At 38.9% G+C, this 25,105-nt stretch overlaps 3 protein-coding genes across 7 annotated transcripts; 1 reads left to right on the top strand and 2 right to left on the bottom strand.

Moving 5' to 3' along the window:
* The first annotated feature begins 486 nt into the window (after positions 1-486).
* Positions 487-17,386, top strand: rereb (arginine-glutamic acid dipeptide (RE) repeats b). Of its 4 annotated transcripts, none has more exons than XM_017479931.3 (18): positions 487-967; positions 1,067-1,183; positions 3,345-3,393; positions 3,605-3,729; positions 3,867-3,966; positions 5,668-5,766; positions 6,245-6,325; positions 6,415-6,568; positions 6,675-6,767; positions 8,432-8,628; positions 8,799-8,972; positions 9,101-9,211; positions 10,799-12,018; positions 12,273-12,495; positions 12,597-13,251; positions 13,534-13,674; positions 13,785-13,962; positions 16,508-17,386. In XM_017479931.3, exons 2-18 carry the CDS (start codon positions 1,161-1,163, stop codon positions 16,539-16,541), a joined length of 3,657 nt encoding a protein of 1,218 aa, XP_017335420.1. In that variant the 5' UTR covers positions 487-967; positions 1,067-1,160; the 3' UTR covers positions 16,542-17,386. The 4 variants fall into 4 exon arrangements, with proteins under 4 accessions (XP_017335420.1, XP_017335421.1, XP_017335419.1 ...); XM_017479932.3 differs by lacking the exon at positions 1,067-1,183 and adding an exon at positions 14,761-14,797 and having other exon boundaries at positions 488-967; positions 16,508-16,646; XM_017479930.3 differs by lacking the exon at positions 1,067-1,183 and having other exon boundaries at positions 488-967.
* Positions 16,616-21,648, bottom strand: LOC108271613 (PPARGC1 and ESRR induced regulator, muscle 1). Of its 2 annotated transcripts, none has more exons than XM_017479290.2 (3): positions 20,008-21,648; positions 19,277-19,387; positions 16,616-19,136 (listed from the first exon to the last, which is right to left on the bottom strand). In XM_017479290.2, exons 1-3 carry the CDS (start codon positions 21,398-21,400, stop codon positions 19,054-19,056), a joined length of 1,587 nt encoding a protein of 528 aa, XP_017334779.2. In that variant the 5' UTR covers positions 21,401-21,648; the 3' UTR covers positions 16,616-19,053. The 2 variants fall into 2 exon arrangements, with proteins under 2 accessions (XP_017334779.2, XP_047014495.1); XM_047158539.1 differs by having other exon boundaries at positions 19,277-19,364.
* LOC124628677 (uncharacterized) lies at positions 21,466-25,055 on the bottom strand. The gene is made up of 3 exons (XM_047158761.2): positions 24,233-25,055; positions 21,638-22,650; positions 21,466-21,495 (listed from the first exon to the last, which is right to left on the bottom strand). The coding sequence occupies exons 2-3, from the start codon at positions 22,616-22,618 to the stop codon at positions 21,466-21,468; spliced, it is 1,011 nt and encodes a 336-aa protein (XP_047014717.1). The 5' UTR covers positions 22,619-22,650; positions 24,233-25,055.
* Between the last annotated feature and the right edge of the window lie 50 nt (positions 25,056-25,105).

Genomic DNA, 25,105 nt, shown 5'->3' with positions numbered 1-25,105 from the left:
TTTTCCCCAACATGTGATTATTTTTTATTATTAAGTAAAATTAATTTATTACAAATTATTCATTTATTCTTTTATAATGACAAAGAATTCCTGTCACCGAATCATCCTTTTCACATGTCCTTGCAATCTTAAGATGCAAGATAAGACGGACTTTTATTAATCGTGCATGGGGGGTAATAAAAGTAGGGCAGAAGCAGGAGAGACAAGATTAGTAGGGCAGAAAAGGAAATCTAATCATGACAGTATAAATTTGCATCTACTCGAGTGTGTTAATAACGTTTGTTGTAGCCTACATAATTTCTATGTATTTCTACACAGTGATCTTATTAGATCCCAACATGCAGATGTAAACTTCTAAATGGTCTTGTGAGTAGGAATTAAGTGTTCGATTTAGTGAGCGAAAATCTGTGGAACAGATGTAAAGATGGAGTAAATGATTACACCCATTACATAATGGGAGTTACACGGGTGTGAATCTGATCCTTTAGGGGAGGGAGAAGAAGAAGTGGAACTGAGCAGACATCCATTTTGAAGTGTTGATTGAAGTGATTTAGTGTTAGCGATACATCTATTTATTAATTTCACCGCGCTGATTGAGTGCTTCGACGCTTTCGTTTCGGTTTTCCATCTTACCCCTCTGTCAGCAGCAGCAGCAGTAGTAGTAGTATGGGATTGTGTGCGGTATTGGGGCTCGGTTTGTGGCTGCTGTCTCGGCGGACACGGAGCTGATTGCATTAGAGACGGCACATGCTCAGTTAGCGCTGCTGAGCGGCAGCTCGGTAGGCTGGCGCGTGAACGCTGAGGTCATCGCCTGAGCTCTGGGAGAAAATCCTCAACGTAGCCTCCATTTTGAGGAGCGAGTATGAAATAGGCGCATAGCATAGTTTTGGGCCGCCGCAGAACGAAAACAAACTGTAAACACAACAGAAAGAGCTTCCGCCATGGACGACCTGTTCAGTCCGCGAAGGTTTGTAGGCTTTCTCTGGTTTACAGACGCCTCTTTTTCCATTTCTGCTCGTGTTTGTCAGATGCCGCTAGTTACTTTTGCATTCTGCTGCAAATATAGATGGTTGTGAACTTGACAGCTTGCCTCGCTTGGCTACACACAGACGCTAAGGGAAGGCCGTCTAACACTCTGGCACAAGGAAAAGCACAACGAGATGCAAACCAGCCACCGGTTATGGTTGTATCATGTTTATGATCAGAGTTATGGTGAATATTGCGGTTATAAGTTAAGTTTCATTCGCCTAATTAGTAGTCAAATTATTCTCGGCGGTGGCGGGGGGGGGGGGCATGTATTAGCTGTTTTGATGCCGTTAGTAAAAACAGATCAAATTAGCACAACATATTCGTGCTTTAATTGTAAATGCTGTGCTTTCTGTATCACTATTAACCCGTTTTGTGAAATTAGTGATTTGCAGAGACTATACGTGTTTTAAGTCCCTGTTTATATAACCTTTGGAGGGAACGACGCCGCCGGACACTGATTGGCTGCGACAGATTAATGGGCGGGACTTGGACTGAGCGTCCAGACTGCTGATAGGCGAATGACTCGCTGTGATTAACACTGAACACGAGCTGATTTAAAGGGTGGAAACGCTGAGGAGGCGCCTGTCATGGCGCACCTCGAACTTTTACAGTGTCTTCTGTGTGTGTGTGTGTGTGTGTGTGTGTGTAAAATAACTTCCTATAGATCACGCCGAGTGTGATTTAAAAAGGGAGAAAGAGAAAAGAAACAGTTGTTGCATCTTGCAGGTTTAGCAGATATTACATCCTGGAGTACAGTGTGTATGTATGTATGTATGTATGTATGTGTGTGTGTGTATGTATATATATATATATATATATATATCACACAGACTGTCAGCTGGGCTGCCAATAACCTATGTACAGTAATTACTGTAAAAACATACAGTAAAGATGCTTTACAGTAAAGAACTTATCTTAGATAGTATAAAATAATATAAACAAGTACATTTGCTCATAAGTTTGATGCATTAAAAAACAAAACAAAACACCAACTTACAGTTGAGACCAGGGGTGACACCACTACTCCAATAGTGGTGGGGCAGTTTTTGTCTGAGAGAAGAGGTACATCTGTCATTTGTCAATAAAAACGTATAGACTAACTGTGTATTTTTCTGTTGGCGCTATATGGAGCCACGGTCTGATTATAGTACAATAACAGTGCACAACACACCTCTTAATGAACCTCAGAGTAGTTTCTTTCAACCTTACGTGCTTCATTTTGCATTTTACTCCATACGCAGTTAGTAACAGTAAAAACATGGTTCACAAAGTTAGATAGCACTAATTCTAAAAGATGCTTTAAAACTTGAAGACATGTTCACGTTCCATTATAGGCTGTTTGTTACTGTAGTCTGTTTCGCTAAACATTTTTACTTACTTTATTTGAACAATGGCATTGAGGAATGTACATATAATCGATATGTGCATATTTGTCACTGAAAATATTGAAACATTAGCGATACTGATTCAATACACGATTATTAAGCGCCAGTGAGCATCAAAGCACGGTTAACCCTTTATCGCCCATAGGTGATTTCCTTTAAGAGAAATGTCCCCCCCAGCTAAACTTTTTTGATTGGTTTTTCAACCGAGTCAGGCCTGTCTGTTATTGTCCAAAGTGCTGTGTCACCATTCCAGTATTTTGAAAAGTGCCAGGTTTAAACAACGCCAGCTCACCCCTGTTGCTCGGACGGCCCTTATTGAGGCAGGATACAGCTGAACTGAAGGTTAAGGGTTTTGAACAAGGATACAACCAGGGCACTTTGGTGGTGCTAGGATTTGAACACACAACCTTCTGATTTGTAACACAAAGCCTTAACCACTGAGCCACAACACGTAGCTCGATTAGCTTGCATTGATTGAGTGCAAGTTAATTCAGTGTGGAAGTGGTTGAAACAATGTAAGCTAGTTGAGCTAGTTGTGATGGCTCACTGAGAAAGGCTTTGATTTAATGATGAGATGGTCCAGGTTTGAAATCCCAGCACCACCAAATTGCCATGGTTGGGTCCTTGAGCAGGATCCTTAAGCTTCTGCTCAGATGTATCTTGCCTACATATCTATTTTACAGACTTTAAATGACTGATTTTCCAGCGTCAACCCTTACACCTAAATATCTCGTGTTTTTAAATCTTATATTATAATTTACAATTAAAGTGATTTTTAAAAATTTTGTGTGTGTTTTTGTTTTCTGTTCGTTTTTATATTCAGGAGTTTTTCAAATGTTCATGTTACAATATCAGTGTCATTTGCATTGCTTTAAAATGCGATTATTGGGATTAGATGTCATTTGGAATAACAAGATTTTTGCATTTTAGGCAGCTGAACAGCACGCAAGGGGAGATTAGAGTGGGTCCAAGTCATCAGGTGTGTAGAAAGGCTTATTATTCCACCCAGAATATCTTATTGGATTAGTGATTAAAAATCATGAATTCTAATTATTGGTCCCTAATCATTTTAACTGTGCATTGTTCTTAATGAATATTATACACATGTACTTTTGTATCTGTAATATTCGTATTTCTTATGTGTTTGTATGAGTACATAAATGTGGATGTGCTTGCTTGCACGTGTGTAGGCCAAACTCCCTGAGCTGCAGCCACTTCCTACACCTAGCTTAGACTCAGTGACAGAGAAAGAGGAGCTAGTCTGGACACCAGGGGTCAACGACTGTGACCTTCTCATGTACTTGCGTGCTGCCAGGTGAGTGGGCGCTAGCTTCATGCTATGCCTACTTAATTAAATCCAAATGACTATAGGTGTGAGTGTTGTTGAATTGTGGCCTTCGTGTTTGTAATGTATATCTCTTATCCCTGGGCATTTTGTTTATTTATAATCAGGAGCATGGCAGCGTTTGCAGGGATGTGCGATGGAGGGTCAACAGAGGATGGCTGTCTTGCAGCCTCCCGCGATGATACCACATTGAATGCATTAAACACGGTCAGTTGATTGATTTTTTTTGTTGTTGATTTTTTTTACTTTTGCAAATATACTGTGTTTCTATTCATGTAGTTTGAAGTAGTTATTATGTTATAATCTGAGCACACACGTTTTCCAGTTCTGTTAGGAGAATCACCACTACTATACTGACAACTGACAGTTGGATTTTAGTTTTCAGTTATTATTTAATACAAAACCTGAAATGCATGTTTGATTTATATTGTTATACTATGTATATGTGTTCTACTGTTGAAACAGAATCCAGCCAATTTCAGTTTTAAATGTCCAGTGAAATGCAGTTGGTTAATTTTTTAAGTAATGCTGTACTGCACACCAAGGAAATAGATCACATGAGCAATACTGAAATGTCAGAGACTTTGTCCTGGTGGAGTATAATATGTTCAGCCCCACTGCCAAAAAACATACATCTCTATTAGAATTCAGGTTTATTAAAGCTTTGTTGGCTGTCAGTATGTCTTTTCATACCATTAGAGAAGAGGTTGGGTACCTTTTCAGCTGGCAGAGCCATAAAAGCTAAAAAAAAAAAAAAAAAAAGTGATGATTGTTTCTTTAAAGATCCAGAAAAAAAGTGAAATTTTTAAAAATGTTTTTATAATTTTTAAAAATGTTTTCTATATATGCCTTCTTGTTACTATAGTTATTATCTTTACTATTATTGCATAATTATAAAAAAGTGGAAATGTAATAAAGGCCATGTCACGTTTTCCTTGTTCTTGACCTAACAGCCTGCACTTCAGCTAATACGCCTGTAGGTGGCACTTGGACGTCATTTAATTTAACCAATTATGATAGTTTCATCAACTATGGTAAATCAGTACAAGATGCAGTACGTAATTAAGAATAAACCGAACACTACTTGCCATTAATGTGACTTCCAAATATGCAAATCCGTCTGCATGTTCGGACTGGAAAGAACGATACTCGTCTTCTTTTTTTCTTTTAGCCATTTCACCCTTGTTAAAATTTTTTAAAACAGACCGTTTTCAACTGATTTATGAATTAGAGTGGGAAAGTAATGCTCTGCTTCACATTGTCCAGTGAAATTTGAGCTTGTTGTGCCACATGTTGGTGTATACATGACAAACAGGCATCGATTATGAATTATGTAATATTTAAAAATATGTAGCATTTTAATTGAATCGACAGACTAGCTTTCGTCATTCCTATTTTTGTTCCTGTCGTTGAGCCATAGACAATCACTGAAAGAGCCATAGGTTCCCAACCCCTGTATTAGTACATCGATTTTAATTAACCCTTCAAACTCCATCTGTAGACACAGACACACATTACTTACTCTCATAACTGCATACTTTTGGCATTTAATTTTATTGTAGTTACTGAATAATATGCTTAAATTAGTAATAAGTTTGGAGTATAAGCATGTAGTATATATTGTAAACATTTAGTTTATGAAATAAGAAGTTAGTTATGTTGTTATACAGAATTGTTACTGACTTAGCCTGTATACCTTATTTAGCTCACCTATAACTGATATTATTATAGGCTGATGTATTATACTACGTTACATTACATTACATTGGAGTTTAAACAGTCGAGTACAATTTATGTTTATGCAGTGGATACAACTATACAAAATTTTATCAACATTTCCAAGTTTTTTTTCTGTTTGGGAATGAATGGTTGTATAAAAAGGTTGTTTGTCTTCTTCACCTCCTTCAGCTCCATGAAAGCCAGTATGATGCAGCCAAAGCTCTTCAGTGCCTGGTGAAGAAACCTGTCCCTAAACTCATAGAGAAATGCTGGTCAGAGGATGAAGTGGTGAGAAATGATGATTTAACAGTATGATTCTTCCTGTTTGTTCTTAATCCTCTAGAGGGAATTCATATATTTTAAAGAACAGGATATTTCTGTTGCATATTGTCATTTTGAAGTGGCATTAAAGCTAATATGAAGTGATTTACACAAGAATACATTTTTATAGTATGGTAGAATCAGGGGCGTTGTTAGGGCTAATCATTCAGAGCTAGAGCCTATATGTGTGTGTGTGGGTGGGTGTGTGTATGTATGTATGTATGTATGTATGTACGTATGTACAATGTCCTCCACTAATATAATGTCGTCATGATATTATTCGTACATAAAATATCTAAAAAAAAATTTGTGTGATTTGATTTTTTTGGTTGTTTGTTTTGTTGAGAGGAGTTCCTAGCTTCAAATTATTAAAAAAGATAACGGAATAGTAGATTTATACCACACACCTGTTAATAGTTTCCTTCTACTCTATTATTAATTACAGAAGAGATTTATCAAAGGTCTCAGGCAGTACGGCAAAAATTTCTTCCGGATCCGCAAAGAGCTGCTCCCCAGTAAGAAAACGGTAGGAAGAATTCTGCTGTGTACCTTTACCGAGTAAACCATGAATGGCTAAAATTCCTTTTAAAATATCCAATGCAATTTTGCCTTCAGGGTGAATTAATTACCTTCTACTACTACTGGAAGAAAACTCCTGAAGCTGTGGGGTCACGACCGCAGCGTCAGCACCGCAGGCAGCCTGCATCTCGCAAGGTCAAAACTCGAAACACCGTAGCAAACGCCAACACCAACTCCCGCACCTCATCTAGTGAGTTCGGCACTACACTTCAGTGGCATTTTGGTGTGTAATGTCTGGTGAGTACTGTAAGTGTAAGCTTAGTTAATGCCTGCCGTCTTTCTTATACACTCTGCAGTGGAGCTGAGTTCAGCCAGTGAGGATGATATAGACAGTGAGGACAGTGAGCAGGGGGAAAAAGGACAAGTTTGCAGCCACTGTCTAACCACCAGTAAGTACATCACATCTATCAGCACTACAGCTGGTGCTGGATTCTCCTATACTCCTGTGTAGTCTCCACATGTTACGTTCTTATTCTTAGTTTTGGAAGGTATTGGTGTCTGTAATGGCATGTTCATTCTTTACCAGAAGAGTGGAGCTATTTTTCCTTTTGTTAAAACTGCAGTACTGAACTTTTGCTTCTCTATCACCATCTCTGTTTGGAATATAAAATTGCAAGTTGCTTAAAAAAAAAAATGTATTTATTTATTTATTTATTAAACAACATGGGTTGTGCCTCAGCACTGCTCCTCTGTACGGATGAATCTGATGGTTTGAGGTATACATATGGATTATATATTAGCTTCAGTACTTGACAATGGAGGTGGCAACGGATACGATTTTCTTGAAGTAGAGGTGAGTTGCTCTCTCTCATAGCTAGCAGAAAACAAGTGCAATTTGAAGAGCTGACCATAGCAAAAAAACAACATAGGAAACCCGATACCTCGCTGAAACAAGAGAACAAGTGTGCTAATTTTAGCTAGCTAAAATGAATAAACCACTTATTGAACCACTGAAATGTTTTACCCATTCAGCAGAAAAGAAGTTCTCTCTGCATCAGTCTTTAATCCCTTCAGATCTCCGAGTCGTCACCACCTTTCAAAAGCTATGCCGATAATTATTCTCGATTTTAGCACAGGCTCTGTCGCGTTCCCTTTTTAAGGTGGAGGCTCTACGCAGTTTGAGATTTCTTGGTTTTTGACAACAGCTGATTCCCCAGATGTAAACAATGATTGTGTTCAGAACTATCCAGATTAAAGCAGCCATCTAGATCACAAGTTTCAATTCTAAGCAACTGTTGTAAGAACAAACTACAAGCACTCCACCATCCTCAGCACCCACACATACGATGTAGGAGCCAGCTCTTCTTCTTTCTGTTTACGGGTACGATGTAAGCATGCAAAGACGAATGACGTCAAGCTTACCGTTGTGAATTGGAGTAAGGTAATGAGACAGTTTTGAACACTGATTTTTGATGAACTTGCTCAATAATTGATTTTTGTTCATTTTTAACCCCAAAAAAGTTTGATACCGCAGCTTTAAACAAATACATAGATAGGTTAAAACCGTGCTGCTAGGATTTTTGTTGTAAATTTTTTTCTCTGTCCGCTAGAATTAACAGTTAGCATCTCTGCATTGTATACTGTATACCAGCAAATTTAACACCTGTTAATTTCAGCATGTATTGTCACTTTATGTTCATTAATAAGTACATAAATATGCTTCTGTTCACATGTAAAGTAGTTCTTTGCCACATAAAAGGAAAAAACATCCTGGTACACATTGATGGTTACATCTGTCACTCAACTCAATTGCATCACAGTTTTCATGACTGTGAAATTTCATGACCAATAAAATGGTTCTAGATAGAAATGTTACACACTGGGGCTTTAGCTACTTCTACTGCCTGAGTACTTCTTAAAAAGACAGCAAGCAAATGAAAGTCTAGGTTTTATAGGCTTGACAAGTATTTGTTCTTTATTTATCTTTAAACATTTTGTTTTGATAACAATTTTTGAATAAATATGACACATAATTTATGAGCATTCATCACACTGTGTTTATGTACTTTTGGGAGAGTTTTGTGCTTATTGTGCTTAATAACACTATTCCCAGGCTCTAAAGACTGGCATCATGGAGGTCGTGACAATGTCCTGTTATGCACGACTTGCCATGCCCACTTTAGCAAACATAGACGGCTGCCACCTGTGCCCAAGCCAGCCGATCCACCGTACCTGTTCAAACCTGTGCGAGACGAAGATGAAGGGCTTGGTGCACGTCAGGGAATGAAGACACGGCGCAGCAGAGCATCAGTAGGCTCAACAATGGTCTTCAGTTCAAGTTTAACACCAAATACTATCCATAAATTAACATTAAGTTAATATGGTTTGGTGTCTTCTTTTATGTCTGAGTTCTAAAATCAAAGTAGTTAAAATAAAGCCTACTATAGCAGGTTTAAATAATTACACCTTACATCTTTTAGATGTCTTCCCTGAGAAGTGGGCGGAACCGGCTGACAGGAAGCCCCGATACAAGTCTGTCTCCTTTCAATGACGAAGTCCGAGCTAGTGGCCACGCCTCCAGAACTGGCTCCTCTGCTATGGCAACAAGGGCATCCAGTGCTGATGCGAAAGCTATGGCTGGGAAGGCTGGGAAGGTAGTAATGTTTATTTTCATGTTCTAGACCACTAGTAATTTACATGCATGTGAATGTTTAGATTTTTTTAATGATCCAAGAATTGGTCTGCAGGCAAGTAACCTTTTCATTTTTTTAACGGATTTCAGAAGATAAAAGTGGAAGCATCCTTAGTAAAAGGAATTAAGAGACAGCGAGACACCACTGCACCAGATACAGATGAACCAGAAAGAAAAACCATGAAAAGGCCAAAGAATCAAGTAAGATGGCATTGGGTGTCACTGTGTGAAAAATAAGTACACCTAAATACAATTAGTTCACCTGACATACAAAATTGACATTTTGTAGTAATTTTCACAATTTAAATGAATTACATTTAATTCATTTAAATTACTTAAAATAAATAATAATAAAAACAGATCAGTCACATGGAAAAATTAAGTACATCCCTACATTTATCACACCTTCAAATCCATAAATTTAGAGTCAGGTGTTCAATATTGGGTGCCAGTGATTAGAACCTGCTTAGGGTGTGCAGGTGGAGTCTGTTTTATTTATACCCCTCTCATATCTAGTGTCTGGTGTTCCCTTTCCTATTGAGGTGTGTGGTGTCATCATGCCAGGATCTAAAGAGTTATGTAAGGCCTTCAGAAAAAAGGTTGTGGATGCCTATAAGTCTGGCAAGGGACTTAAAACGATCTCCAAATCATTTGAAATACATCATTCCACTGTAAGATAAATCATCTACAAGTGGCGCAGAATTCAAAAGACTGCCAATTTGTCTCACCGTCCCAGCAAATTCAGCCCAAGGTGCAAAAAGAGGTCTGATGCAAAAAGAAGTCTCCAGGAACCCCAGAATTTCATCACAGGATCTGCTAGTAAGTCTTGCAGCTGTTGGTGTCAAAGTGCATGCTTCTACAATCAGAAAGAGATTGCCAGGAAAAAGCCTTTGCAAGACTACAGTTTGCCAATGAGCATATAGATAAAGACCAGGCCTGCATTTTCTCTGGACAGGATAATCAAAGATGGAGTTGTTTGGCCACAGTAACAGCAAACATGTAAGACAGCTCTTCAGGAGAAGTACCTCATACCATCTGTGAAGCATCGTGGTGGAAATGTTATGGCTTGGGGTTGCTTCGCTGCCTCAGGGACTTGGATTGCATTCATTGATTCATCTATGAATTCTGCATCATATCAAAGAGTCCAAAAGTTCAAGTTGAACCGAAAGTGGACCTTTCAACAGGATAATGATCTTAAGCACACTAGCAAATCCACCAAGGAATGACTCAGAAAGAAGAAATGAAGGGTTATGGAATGGCCTAGTCAAGCCCGGATTTTAATCGCATTGAAATGATGCGGGGGGGATGAGAAACAGGCAGTACATGCAACAAAAACCTCAAACATCTTGCAGTTGAAAGAATATTGCATGGAAGAGTGGTCAAAAATGCCAGCAAGCCTGGTGGACAATTATGCAAAACACCTACAAGAAGGAGGCAATAATAGCTTCAAGGGTGTACTTAGTTTTTCCACAGAAGAATATCACATCTATTGATATTTCTATTGTATCGATGATTAAAAATCTAATTTTCCTTGTGTATTTGTTCAAGTATATCAACGTTATTAATAGGCACTGTTTCAAAGATGATCAAATATTTGCTTGCCCAAATATGTAAAAAGAAAAAAAAAATAGCCAGCAATTTCCATGGGGTGTACTTATTTTTTCACATGACTGTATATATATTGTGGACAGCTTTAGTCCTGATGCTCTGGCTTATATTTTTCTGAATAATGCTCCATATTAAAATTTCATAGCTAAATCATTTGGATGGTCTGTCTTATTTACCCAGGAGGTTCCAGACTCCCAGTCAGAAGGAGAAGGTGAAGGTGAAAGCTCAGACAGCCGCAGTGCTAATGAGGATGGCAGCAGTGATACTAAAGATATAGACCAGGACAACCGCAGTTCCTCCCCAAGCCTCGCCAGCCCCTTGCCAGCCAATGAGAGTGATTTAGACTCACCTGTCCCTCCACCTCAACCTCCTGCTGGACCACAGAGCCAATCACAGCAACCTGTTACCACTATAGCAGCTGCTACTCCGGCTCCCTCTCAGACTCCACCTGCTCTGCCACCTCAGCCCCTACAATCAAGCGTATCTTCACCTGGAGTTTCTACCATCACTACCACCGGCAGCACCACCACCACTTCACGGGTCGTTGTCCCTGTGGATGTTCCCAAGGATGATCCTTCTGTCATCGCTCATAGGAGGAGTCAAAGGTGTTCGGAGGCTCCTCCCACATCCCAGCCTCCCACTGGGCTCACTTCTTTCCAGGGACCAGGTCCAGGGCAGGGCCAATCTTTCCCTCCGTCTGCCCCTCATTATCACCACCATCACAGTCAGGTTCAGAATCATCCATCCAGTGCCCATCATCCTCATGGATTTGGTCCTAAGCACCTTCAACTTCAGCGGGATAGCCTCCATTCTCCTATGCCACCGACATCTGCATCTCAAATCAAGCCCCCACCAACTACCCCTATCCCCTCATCTCACAAGCCAATTCCTCCAATTTCTGCTCCTCCACCATTCCTGCAGATCCACCCCAATCTGCCTCCACCTCCAGCATTAAAGCCTCTGGCCTCTTTACCTGCTCAGCATCCTCCCTGCTCTCAACCTCCTCCCTTGCACATTATGCCCCAGCCTCATCCTCATCCTCAGCCTCAGCCTCAACTGCCTGTGTTGACTCAGTCCCAGGGCCATCAAAGCAAAAGTCTTATTACCAGCCTTCCTCCAACCTCAGCCTCACCCTGTCCTCACCCTTTGCTCTCTCAGAACCGTCCTATGCCTGAATCCACTGCTCCATTCACTCTATCCTCATCTTCTGCTGCAGTCCCGGGCCCACAGCCATCCACTTCCTCTGGACCAAGTGTGCCTGCTGGGCCAGCGCTTGTGACCATCAAACAAGAGCCTGTAGATGAAGACGAGAACTGTGAAAGCCCGCCTCCTCCACATAGGACTCCCTCACCTGAACCCACTGTGGTTAACATCCCCAGCCATGCAAGCCAGTCTGCCAGGTATTATTCTAATTAGTACTGTCTCGTAATATATAATCTTGATGATGTGTCGCTGCTTGTCGAAGTTTGTCGGAATTGATAAAACCCTTTGGGTGAGTTCTGAAGACTTAAGCAGCAACAGTAATTAGTAATATTATGTGTTTGAGTGACTTGAATAGTGATGATTGGAGCCATTTGTGAATTCTTTAAAGTGACTATGAATTTTTTTTATAGAGATTTTAAATGGACAAATTGATGTTTTATATTATTAACAGGTTCATCAAACGTCTGAACAGAGGCTACAATTCCTGTGCTCGCACAGACTTCTACTTTACCCCTCTTGCTAACTCTAAACTAGCCAAGAAAAGGGAGGAAGCTGCTGAAAGACTCAGAAGAGAGGCAGAGCAGAGTGCTCGTCAGAGTCGAGAAAGAGAGAGGGAGCGTGAGAGGGAGAGAGAAAGGGAGCGGGAGAGAGAAAGAGATTCAGACAAAGCTTCTGTAAGTGCTTGTGATTATTTTATTACCTTAGTGTATCCATATTTTCCAGTTTTTTTAAAAATAGGCTACTCTGAAATCTACTTTTTCCTTTTAAACCGCAGCGAGCCTCCAGCTCTTCCCATGAAGGGCGTGTGGGGGATTTGCCATTGGCTGGACCCATGCCACCAGGACGCCCATCATTTGAGGCCCCAGCCGCGGCAGCAGTGGCCGCCGTCCCTCCTTACCTCGGGCCTGATACACCTGCTCTGCGTACACTCAGCGAGTATGCACGGCCTCATGTCCTATCGCCTGGCACCCATCGTGGTGGCCACGCCTTCTTCACACCCTTGGGGCCTGCTGACCACTTGCTGGCCTATCACATGCAGGGCCTATACGCAGCTGATCCCGCACTACGGGAGTTGCGAGAGCGTGAAATCCGTGAGAGAATGAAACCGGGCTTTGAGGTGAAAGCACCTGAGCTGGAGACACCTCTGCATCCATCTCACAATCCCATGGATCATTTGGGCCGCCACGGAGCTCTGGCTCTACCACACCCATTTGGGCCATACCACCCAGCCATGGAGCGCAACATGGTGCGGCCTGAGTTAACGTATGCTGAACGACTGACTGCAGAGCGACTCCATGCTGAGAGGATGGCAGCATCTGCTGTAGACCCCGTGACCAGACTTCAGATGCTCAATGTAACACCACATCACCACCAGCATTCACACATCCACTCCCACCTCCATCTACACCAGCAGGACCCACTCAACCAGGGTGAGAATCTTGGCTCTGATTAGAGTGCCGCATCATAATGACAAACCTCTGACATTATGTTGAATAATCATAAACCGCTGATGTTGAATAGACATTAGCTGGGGGTATATCTTTACAGGAGCCTCTGCTGGTGAATTACAGAAGCCTTTTCTTTCCTAGTAGCTGACACACCCACACTGTAATATTGCGAACCAATTCAAACAAATGAAAATCATTTTAGAAATGTATAAGTTCAATAGCAAAATCTCTGACTCAGATGCCCATGATCTCGTCCTTTCGCAGGTTCTGGGCCCCACCCACTGGTGGAGCCGTTGGGAGGAGGTCCCCCTCTGGCCCGGTTCCCCTACCCACCAGGTGCACTTCCCAACCCATTGCTCAGTGAGTTGCCACATGAACACGACATGCTGCGGCACCCTCTCTTCGGTGAGTGTCCTAGATTACAGAATATCACAGTATCATCTCTATAATATGGAATATCATATTGCTTTTATGACTTATTATTTTGTTTCTATTTTTATCTATCTATATTTTAGGAGCAGCATTCCCAAGAGAATTACCAGGACCACTGGGTCCCATGTCAGCTGCACATCAGCTGCAGGCCATGCAGGCTCAGTCAGCAGAGTTACAGAGACTGGCACTGGAGCAGCAGTGGCTACATGGGCACGCACACCTGCACGGTGCTCCTCACCCTAGCCAAGAAGACTACTACAGGTGAGCGAAGACTTTAGGTTGGCATTTAAACATGTAAGCTTTATGTGGTTGCCGGCAAAAGAGGCACTTTTTCAGCTGAAAAAGTTGAATTATTTTAAAGGTGATGATTTCATTTACATGTATGGCATTTGGCAGACATCCTTATCCAGAGCGACTTACATTTATCTCATTTATACATCTGAGCAGTTGAGGGTTAAGGGCCTTGCCCAACAGTGTCAGCTCGGTAGTATTCATAACCTTCCGATCAGTAGCCCAACGTCTTAACCACTGAGCTATCGCTGCACATGTGATGATAATTAGTTTTGTTCAGTGCTGGTTAGTGCAGACATATGCAAACAGCAGGTTCATTCTGTCATGTATATAGTTTTATAGTAACCACCAGGCGCTGCTCGTCTGTTTTAGTTAATGTACTTCTGGAAAGGTTTACATGTACACTTTCTTATTCATATTGATAGAACAACAAGAAAATACTTCCTACTTTCCTGTATGTGAACTTTTTTAAAAATTAAAACAGATGAACTGCAACTATAAAGTAAACATTAGGGCTTTTCACACATAAAGTAGTTAACCCTGGGTCATTCTAACCCACGGGTAAACAGAATCCTGGGTTAACTTGTTTCACGTTTCACACTGCTCATACTTTACCAGGGGTTAACAGTTAATCCTGGGTATTGATAATCTGACGTTTCACACTGTACATTCCTAAACCCTGGGTTAACGTTCTTATTTGCATATTTGCTGTGTCAACAACCATGATTGGATAAATGACTGTGGCGGCGGGGCTTGGTCGATCATCAGCTGTGGACGGAGAGGAGGCAGGTAGAACCGGCAGCAGGTAACGCGTGATGATTCTAAATTAGCCCGAGATTACTTATGTACCGTGTGTGTGCGTGTGTGTATATTAAAAATATTCTAAAGGCGAAATTAAAAAATGGTCCCCTTACGAGTTGTCATGGCTGCGTCACTTTTCCTCATTTCCCTCCAAAGCAAAAAGGGAATTGTTACAATGACTTTTCTAAGCATAACTGTAAAAATAAAACTGTCTCCTCTACGTGTAAATTGACAGGTTTTCCATCACCATTTGACATTATTATTATTTTCCCCCTCAAACGCTACAACTACTGTTTACATAACACGCAGGGTTTCTGTGACTGTATGAAGCACGTGATATGAGGAATACGCTGTTAAATTTCTAATTGGGTGTCTGTTGCTAAGCATCTAGCTCCTGTGTTCTAACATCGCATCGTTTCACACTGTACATGTTTGGCACCACAATGTGGGATTAACACCACAAAAGCTATGCTAACCCTGCTCCAGAGCAGGGTTTCATAACCCGGGTAAAAAGCGGTGCTAACCACGCTTCTAAATTACAAGTGTGAAACGTTCCTCTACCCGGGGTTAAAAGCGGGGTTTAGAACGACGTTAATCCGGGGTTAAGCGCAGTGTGAAAAGCCCTATTATTACTCTTTGGGGTAACTTGCAGATGTCATGGATGTCTCTCCCAAATGCAGTTTGCTCTTCAATACGTCTTATCGTTTGATTTCCTCATTTCCTCATTTGATCATTTGCCTTCACTCTTTATGTTCTAAATGATTTATTATTATTAATTGTAGAATTATGTATAGGTTATAATGCATGAAAGAGAGCACGAGAAAACCTTACAAAACACAACCATTATAAAAATCGTGTAACTGGAGCCTCTGAGTGTAGCGGACTGAAAAGTTAGCTGAATAAAATGTCCGCGCATTTCCTTGTTTGGAATGAAATATGACAGGGCATACTGTTATAGGAAAACGATGAACACCAGGTGGTGTAGTGCAGCCCAAAGCGAAGCAATGTTACTGTATCCGCACCGGAGCTCATGTTTTACTTTTAAATTTATTTATAGCTTGTTTAAAGTTGGGAGCCCTCCATGAAACAATTTAGATCCAATTTATAACGTACATTATAACAGTTAATCAGTAATTTCCTCACCAGCCTCTCTTTTTTTTTTCTCTTGAAGTTAATAGGACAAAAAAACAGCTTGTCATGTTACCAAGAAAAAGCAAAGCACAAAGCCCTCTGCCTTCAAAACTTTTCTGTGTCAATCTGACTGTTACAAAGACCTGACACTGGTGACTCCCCATCCAAAAATGATAAATAAATGTCCCCTCAAAGAAAATCTCACCATATGTACAATTACACACGTTTCAATCCAGTTACATGGATTCTCCACCATACAAGTCTCATAAACCTGTGATATGCCAGAACTACAGTCAGTGTTGGTGTTTAAGAAAATCAATACCTTCTGACCAATCAAATTTGAGAATTTAAGTTGTATAATTTCATATTCAGTTCTAAGCAAGTAAAACAAATACAAATATCCCCTGTTTATTATTTTTATTTTCTAAAAATGGTTTGCATATTGGTTGCATTCATTTAGTTATATTCCACTGCGTATTTTAACACTACAGGACAAAAATATGGAAACAATTAGTGATTTTTAAAAAAAAGTTTATTCTTACATTTTTAAAAAAAGAAAAATGTGCTCTTATCTGCTCAACAGCCGTCTGAAGAAAGAGGGAGACAAGCAGCCTTGAAATGGTTGCCATACACTGTGGACTATGGGGTGATTTCTGTATTCAGGGTGGTAGCTGTTCTTCTCTGCAGGAACCCTGTACAGAATCAGTTTACTTTCTTTCAGCACTTATGACTCTGCCCTACTTTGTGGTATTGTATGAAAGAACTTATTTTTTCTTTTTCTCCAAGCACATTCAACTTGTTTTTGTTGCATGACTATTACTTATCAGTTTTTACTGTTAAAAATGAAATCTATTGTAATATTGTTGCTGTGCTAAAGCACTAGATGTATTTAGTATTTGCAAGGTGCTGTCCAGTATCGCGAATATCCACAATACAGCTTAAAGTTTAAACTTTATTGAAACCTACTCTATAATACTGTACATATTATATGTATCAAATAATATATTACATGTGTAAATGAGTGTTTTAATGTTAGATTTGGACTCAAAAAGACGATTGAACCTGTGTGCAGTAAGTGCATGCTTTAAATACTGTATCATAGCTTTTCTTTAACCTCCTCTTTTTAAGGTATATCTTAGAGGGAATACTCTTATCAGTATATAACAGTAGAGAGAGAATAGTTTTTGGACTGTTTATTGCAATACATATGAAACTGTATTAATAACAAATAAGTAATTAATTGACACCATGTCATATATCTCTGGATAAAGTATTATGTCTGAGTAACAATATAAAGCTAGCTGTGACCACTAGTGGAGTGTCATTATTTGTGCTCAAATGGACATCAGTTAGAACTAGTAACCACATTACTCGAAATTACTACTGATGTCAAAATGTTTTCTTTACACCACAGCCAAAAAGACAGTATTTTCTACAATAAACCAGTAAATACTGAAAGTAACCTTTTATGAAGTGTGTATTGAATGTATGAATGATTTGATTCAAAATATAACCTTGTGTGATAGTACACAATCTTAAATGTACACTCCCCTATTAAAGAAAAAAAAAATCCACCCTGAACAACTTGCATATTAATATTATAATTAAAATTAGTATATTAATCTGTATCATTCATATCTTCTGTGGCATCCAAGATTTATTTTCTAACAAAATTCTTTTAAGCTAAACAAATTCGACTATTTTAGTTTAAACATTTCATCTACATGTCAGTCTATGTTCACTTCGGTGAACAGTTTCCTACATTACTCACAATGCAGTTTGACTACCTGCTGATAGTGCGCCTCACTTCACCTATTATCTAAAGAGAATGATGCGGCAGCACTTCAGTCCTATAGTCTGTCCAGCTTTCTCACCTCCTCATCTGTACACTCTGCTCAAACAGGACAGGTTTCAAAGCTTCTGCTATCGGTTTAATACTGCTGTCAACACCATTGTGTTGGATTTCTCATTAATATGACAGTGAAAGTCACTGCTGAGTGAAAAAAATTATTATTATTTTTTAAAATTTTGTTTGAGATTGTTGAAAATTTTTCTCCTATTAAGCACCATTATAACTGCGTCATCAATGTCCCCCTGCCATCAGAGGGCAGAGAACTAATGGGAATAACAATACAAAAATACATCACCAACCAACAAATTAGCACCATAATCATTAAGCACATTACAAATATTTGAATATAAACATGTTTGTGTTCCAAGGTGGAGTTTTCCTTTAACATTCAATTACAAATTGTTACTGGTGATTAAAAAGACAAGTTTACTCTTCTTTTGCATGACTTTGCACTACTAATGCTGTATCCAGTTGAATATAATGTCATTGGGCTACATTGGTGTTGAAACTTGTGGTTTCAGCATCAAATGTTATTTTAAAAGTTCATAATTTACAAGACAGAAATTTGTCAGAATAATTTCAAAAATGCCTGAAATAATTCTGACAGAAAATTGTTTATTTAAAAAAAAAAATCACCACCCAGTTACTCCCTATGACTGCAACAATAGTCACCATCTTTTAGAAATTCAAAAATAAAAACTCAGATGTCCAATCTCTCTAAAAGTTGGAAATATATGTGGAGAAAAGCACTAGGAGAAGGACATTTTCAAATGTATCCTGGCCAAGCAGGAAGAACAGAAGATCAACTGACAGGAAAACTATTTCAGCCTGCAATAATAAAAAAATCTTTGATTCTTTGATCTTTGATTATATAGTCTGGACTTTTTACTATTGCAGGGGAAATTCAATTCAACAAAAATCTGTTAATCACAAGTATATACACAGTGTACTTCTGCTCAGCATACTGTATATTGAAAATATTTCTGACATAAACTTGCTAGTGCTCTTCTGGTCCATATCAATCTAATATCTCTCTGAATAAATGATACTTTAACAATATGGTGAATGTTAGAAAACAATGGATTTGCTATATCTTGTTTGCTATCATCTTAAAAATGGCAAACTTCTGATAAACTAAAGTACAATATATGACATGAAACCTAATGGCTGACATATTCATTGTGTATTTATATTGTACTTGGTATAAATTTGTGCAAAATGAACCCTTTGTTGTTGTTTTTTTACTGGTCCCTTCTGAGAACTTTTTGGAAAAGACATCATGGATCATCCCAGATCTGTCCTCTTCTGTATTTCCGCAAGTACTGGATGGCTGAGAGTGCACTTACATTTGCCAGGAGAGCTGGAAATTGAGAAGGAAGTGATGATAACAGAAAAAGGTTTTAAACATATTATAATGCACTGAAATACCTTCTGGTATTGATGTATTAACATACAGTATCAGTATTGTCATATAGTATTGTTTATGATGTTTTAACACACCTGTTTTCCACATGTCTGTAGACTGTGAATTAGAGGATTTCAATACCCAGGAAGCAAACGCAATACAAACCAGGCACATGTCTGCCTGCTTTATAGAAAAGAGAAAGTCTTCTGAAAGACAATTATTAGAATATTGTATTTAACATGAGTTGCATAAATTCATTCCGTACTATTTGTTTGTCTTTCATTTCGTCTCCCTTTTCTTAGTTAATTATTTGAGACAGAGCACAGGTCTTCGGTTGCTACGCTCTGTTGGACTAGCTTCCTACGTCTTTTCCTTTTACATCCCTTATTTGGCAAGACTTTACCCTTAGCATTACATGACTGTGATTTAATGTTACAAACTACCATTTGTTCTCTTTTTTTAGACTTTCTGAACTCTCCATAACCTTCAAACTGTTTCTCCTGAGCTGCCAACATGCCTGGTATCATGAATACATGGGAAAGATGTGATTAGTTCTCCAATGGCTTAACGTGATTTATCCTCACTGCAAGCTTTCATTATGCTCTTTGAAATATTTTATTTCTGAGGCACTATGTTGCTGATCAGTGAAACTGATCTTCATTACTTCATTACTGTTTGCACCGATATTTGTGGTCATGGCCTGAGGCATGTAACCTTCTCATAATAATAATAAATGCCTTAAAATATATATCTTGAAGTCGGAACATCCTAAACAGAATTTTAGATGTGAAAACTGCAAATAGATGACGGTTTATTTGTTACTTACTTGAAATAAATACAGCATGCTTCTGTGGCTCTGCCAGTTGTAGGAGGGATTTGTTCTCCACTTGCATGGGTGGTGCTATTTGTTGGGCTCTTGAGACATATGATGTTGCCTTTTTTGCTTCTTTTGGGAAAATCCAAGAGCTGACTTTGTGGTGCCAGGTGCTCCCCTTTCCTGTAAATCTGATTCTTCTCAGAGAGAAAAGACTACTCCAGTTTCCTCTTTGGCTCATGGAAAAGCACAGGTTTGGCATTCCCGGGGGACTAGTAGACATTTCCGGTTGGCTGTCGAAGCAAGTCGTGTCCCTTATTGGCATATTATCTTCTTCAAAATCTGGGTCAAATTCGAGGTCCTCCACCACTGGGAATACCAGATCTCTCACCACTGAGCGTGAGACAGAGAAGATGGGAACAGTCTTATCTTGGGTTGAAGGAAAGAGAAAATTCCCAACCTCAAAGTTTGAGAAAAAATCATCATACATGTCACATACAGACAAGTTCTCTGCGAATGGAAATGAGACAACAGTGCTGCTGAGTCTGTCAGAGGAACCAACTCCATTAATGTCCTTAGTCAAAATCTCAGAAAAACTTAAAATGGATTGATTATCTGCTGTATTGTCAAATGATAAAACAGGTGTTTTCCTGATGACTTCCATTTTAAAAGGATTCCCATTACTGTCCTGAGTAGATGTAAAAAATAAGCTCTGTACCTCTACAGCTGGATACAAATAATGTGGGATTCCATCCTGATGACTTTTTTTTTCAATGTCTAGAGCATTATTTGGATCAAATTCATGGCCTGGCATGTATGTAGACTTAAATTTTTCAGTCTGTTCTTTGACATGTTGAGGCTCAGGACTAGGACTTCTGTTAAGTATTTGTAGAAACTCCTCATCAAAATCAGAGAGATTGGAGAGTTCACAACTTGAACGGTCTGGTTTAGATTCATCTACATGCGTGAAATAGTCAGAGTCTGCTGAGTCATCCATCAAGCTACTTTCTTGCACACTATCCTGTTTAGAAGTCAGCAGACCTTTGTCTTCAAGATGGACATCGCTGTCCTCATTAATTACACTTCCGCTCATAGGAGACCTGTTATGAGCTGATCTAAGATGTAAAATGTCATTTATTGTCAACTTCTCCACTTCATCCCAAAAAGATGAAAGTGCATATATTGGGCAATTTGGATCTACAGCTGCTTCAAGACTTTCCTTCTGTGATTCCTTCTGATTCTGTGCCTCCTGCGAGGGCAGTTTCAATTCTTCCTGCATTTGTGTTGGATACTCTTGCTCTTGTATCTTTTCTAAAGGAGTAGTTGTTGAACACGCCTCAAGAATTAATCTAGAACCATTGTCTTGAGTATCTTCAGGATCTTTATGGCTTAAATTGTTGGTCATTGGGTGATCCGGTGTGGTGACTTGTGTGTTACTTTTGGGTTTGTTGGCTATGCTTTGTTCGTTTACTAGAGATTCACTTTGTAATTGCGTACTATCTGTGAGAATTAATGGGGAAGGAGAATTCACGGAAGCAATGGGGTTGTTTTCTAAGGTTTCTGTAGGAACATCTGAATTGTCTTTGCATTTAAAATTAAACGCACAGATTATGTTTTCCTCTTCCGCAATAAATGATGATGCTTCTGAAGTGCAGTTAATTTGTGGAATAGAGGATTTTTCAAATGCTTCCTTTTCAGGTTCTTTCATGGGAGATGAAACTACCTCTTGATTATTGCATGAGCCTAAAATAACCTCTTCACTGAAATGATTAGGACATGGATTAAAGTAAATACTTTCAGAATATGTTTGGAGAGGTTGCATAAATTCATTCTGTAATGTTTGTTCAACTTTCATTGCTTCTCCTTCTTCATCTTTCTTATTATTCAAGATGGAGCACTGATTTTCTGTTACTATGCTCTCTTGGAGTAGCTTTCTAGAAGTTTTTTTTTTGCTTGCTTTTTTTTGGCCAGACTTTACTCTTAGCATTCCCGGACTGTCATTTACTGTGACAAACCAACGTTCTTTCTCTTTTTTTGGAGTTGTTAAACTTGCCGAAACCTTCAAAGTTGTTTCTCCTGAGCTGCCGACATGCTCGGCATCCTGAATACATGGGAAGGATGTGATTGGCTCTCCAATTGCTTTACATGACTTATCCTGACTGCGCCTTTCATTATGCTTTCTGAAATCTTTTATATATGAGGCAGTATGTTGCGGATCGGTGAAATTGCCGTAGTTAACACCTACACTGCTATCTGTGGACAAGCATGCACATGCGGTTGAAACATCATTCAGATTGATCTCTGCAGTTTGCTCAGCAGATCTCTCTTTGTCCGTCTTATAACTTAAGAATCTAGGTTCGTCTGAGGGGTTATTAGCTTTACAGTCATCATCTTCACTCTGTGTCACTGCTATAGCATCAGGCTCCTTATTTGGTTTGTCAGGCTTGATCTGGAGATCGAAAACAGGCTCTTGGGTGGAATTTTTCTCATCATCTGTGTCACTGAAGCCTGAATCATCCAGGCTTGCAAGCCGTGCCTGTTGAATAGAGCATTCCTCACTCTCTTCATAAAAACTCTCCCAGTCTCGCTCTGCTATTACAACACTGTGCTCTAAGTCATCCATGACAAGGGAGTTTACACAGCATGATTCAGCATCTGCAAACAGGGAAATGTTTATTTTTTTTCAGTTTCTAGTAAGCGTATGAATTATCAGTGAAATGCAGTCCAAAGTATTCATTGTACAACGAACAGTAAAATTTAGTCAAAAGGTTAGTTTTTATATCGTATATGTTCTCTAAACACAATACAAAATCTGACCTAAAACCACCTGATAGAATTGTTTTAAAATGGACATTTTTAAAGGGCAATTTGAGTTTTTATGTTTAATAAAATATAATACACATTTGTCTACTATTTGACAGCTATGCAGAAATGGAGATGGAGCCCTGATCAAAATCTAGTATTTCAGATTTACAACAGTGATACAGTGAGTGTTTCTTTCGTATCTGGAACTGAGTCTCCTGGGACTGTAAGGTGACTCGAGAGCAAGCTGCATTCATGGAAAATGTCTCAACAGCTTGGCAGATGTTCAGCATGGTTCAGCAGCTATCAGGCAAGAAAAACAAGCCTGACCAAAGGCAAACCAGTAACAAATCCTCATATTACATTTTTGGTAAAGGCATATAAGATAATTGGGATGTTGGTTTTTTTTTTGTTTTGTTTTTTATGTTTCTCTTGCTGTACCAGTGAAAGTCCATTTTTTTAAGCAAGCATCATGCTTCTGATGTAGGAGCAAGTGAAAGCAGTTGATATTCAAATTGAGTAGATGTTTAAAGCAAAACATTCATCTATAGTTTTCTGAGTTCAGAGAGAATAGTTGAGAAATTAATTCTGATGGTATGAAGATTCTTAAGAAAAAGGTAGTTTTTGTTGCTTTATTGCTTCAGTGTACATCAGATTGTAGCTCTAGCATGGGATATAATGTAATAAAAAACTACTGTGGTTATACATGTGTAACAATGGGTGACATTGTATTTTTATTTCCTGTAAAATGAGTGCATTTTTTTCTCTAAAAAGTTTCTTTTTTATGCGTGTAGTACAGTATGCTCGAGTAACAACATACAGTATGTTCAAACCATTTAACCACATAATGTAAATGGGTGCAGTGTTTACATTGTGAATCAGTGCAACCTTAACACAGCTGCCTTCAGCAGGCTTTTTAGTCTGTGTAAAAATTCAATTATGCTGATAACAATGCTTTCGTCTTTCTCAACCTGGGCGTAGATGCCTATGAGTTCACACTTAATTAAATGTTAGTTATCTCATTTGATTTGCGTCATTTGATATGGCTCTTTGTCAGTAAAATGCATTAGTTCCTAATAAATCCGATGTCTGTCAGCTCTCTGTACAGTCGTGTGAAAAAATAAGTACGCTCCATGAAAAGTGTTGGCTTTTTTTGACATTTGGACACGCAAACATTTGATTGGCGTGTACTTATTTTTTTCATATGGCTATGTATTTTAATATGTATTTTAAGTTAAGCTTTTTATGCACTTACAATGCTAATACAGCAAGATTAAACTGCACAGGTCAAGTCAGCTGCAAGCACTTAAAACCACTAAAATAAAAATCACCTAATCGTCAAAAGAAAAGAAAATGTATACAGTACTCGGCTGTATTTTTCTTTAGTGACATTATGGTTGTTTAGCATTATTTTTGTTTGGATTGTTTGCCTTACCTTTAGGTGTAAGTAATATTTCCCAAATACTTGAACATTGCCCAAGGTTGGCATGGCGCTGTCAACAGCGTTCGCACTGCCCTTGTATAATGGAACACGGGGCCTCTGTCTCGCTCTGTTATAAATAGAGCCGTGTCTCTGGTCACATGAAGGTTTGCATGTGTGTTGCCATATCCAGTGTTACGCTATGAACACTTGAATAGTGTTCGTCAGGAAAAACAAAATTGATCCTTTATTGATCTATTATTATTAAACAGAATGGCTCAGTCATTGAGTTTCTACCGTCCACCAATATTTAATGGGGGAACTTGTATTTCTAAACATTTGTTTCATTTATTCATTAGTAGCCTTTTACTTCAGTGCAGTTACAACTAGATACTTAGTGATTTGAACTAAACTGTACAACTGATATAAAGGGAGACATTTCTCTGAGCCTGATGCAAATGCATTTTTATGCATTTTTATCTCCAAATCCAAATTACCCTACATCAACTAACATTAAAAGAGGGAAATTATAAAAACTGGAGGAGAGGGTAAGTGTCATGACTTTCACAGGAACCATATTTTTATGGTTTTCTTTCCTTGGTGATACAAGTCCAAATAAAACGGAATTGTTATTACAGTCAGTAATAAAAAGTTATGAGAGTAATGTTATTATAAATAGCAAGGTATTTCTGTGTAGCATAGGGCCTCTACGACACAGTCAGCAGTTTAGTACATACATAACACAACCTGGAGCATTTCCATTTCTACACACTGACCATTCACAAATATTTTTAAAGCAGTGACATAACCTGATAGATAATAGTACCTAACATATCATTTTGTAAGTATGTAATTGGGCAGGTACTGTTTGTTTATATAGTTTCTTTT

This window comes from Ictalurus punctatus, chromosome 11 (assembly GCF_001660625.3).
Source record: "Ictalurus punctatus breed USDA103 chromosome 11, Coco_2.0, whole genome shotgun sequence".
NCBI classification, from domain to species: domain Eukaryota; kingdom Metazoa; phylum Chordata; class Actinopteri; order Siluriformes; family Ictaluridae; genus Ictalurus; species Ictalurus punctatus.
The sequence above is the reverse complement of the archived record's forward strand: the minus strand, read 5'-3'. Positions and strand labels throughout refer to the sequence as shown.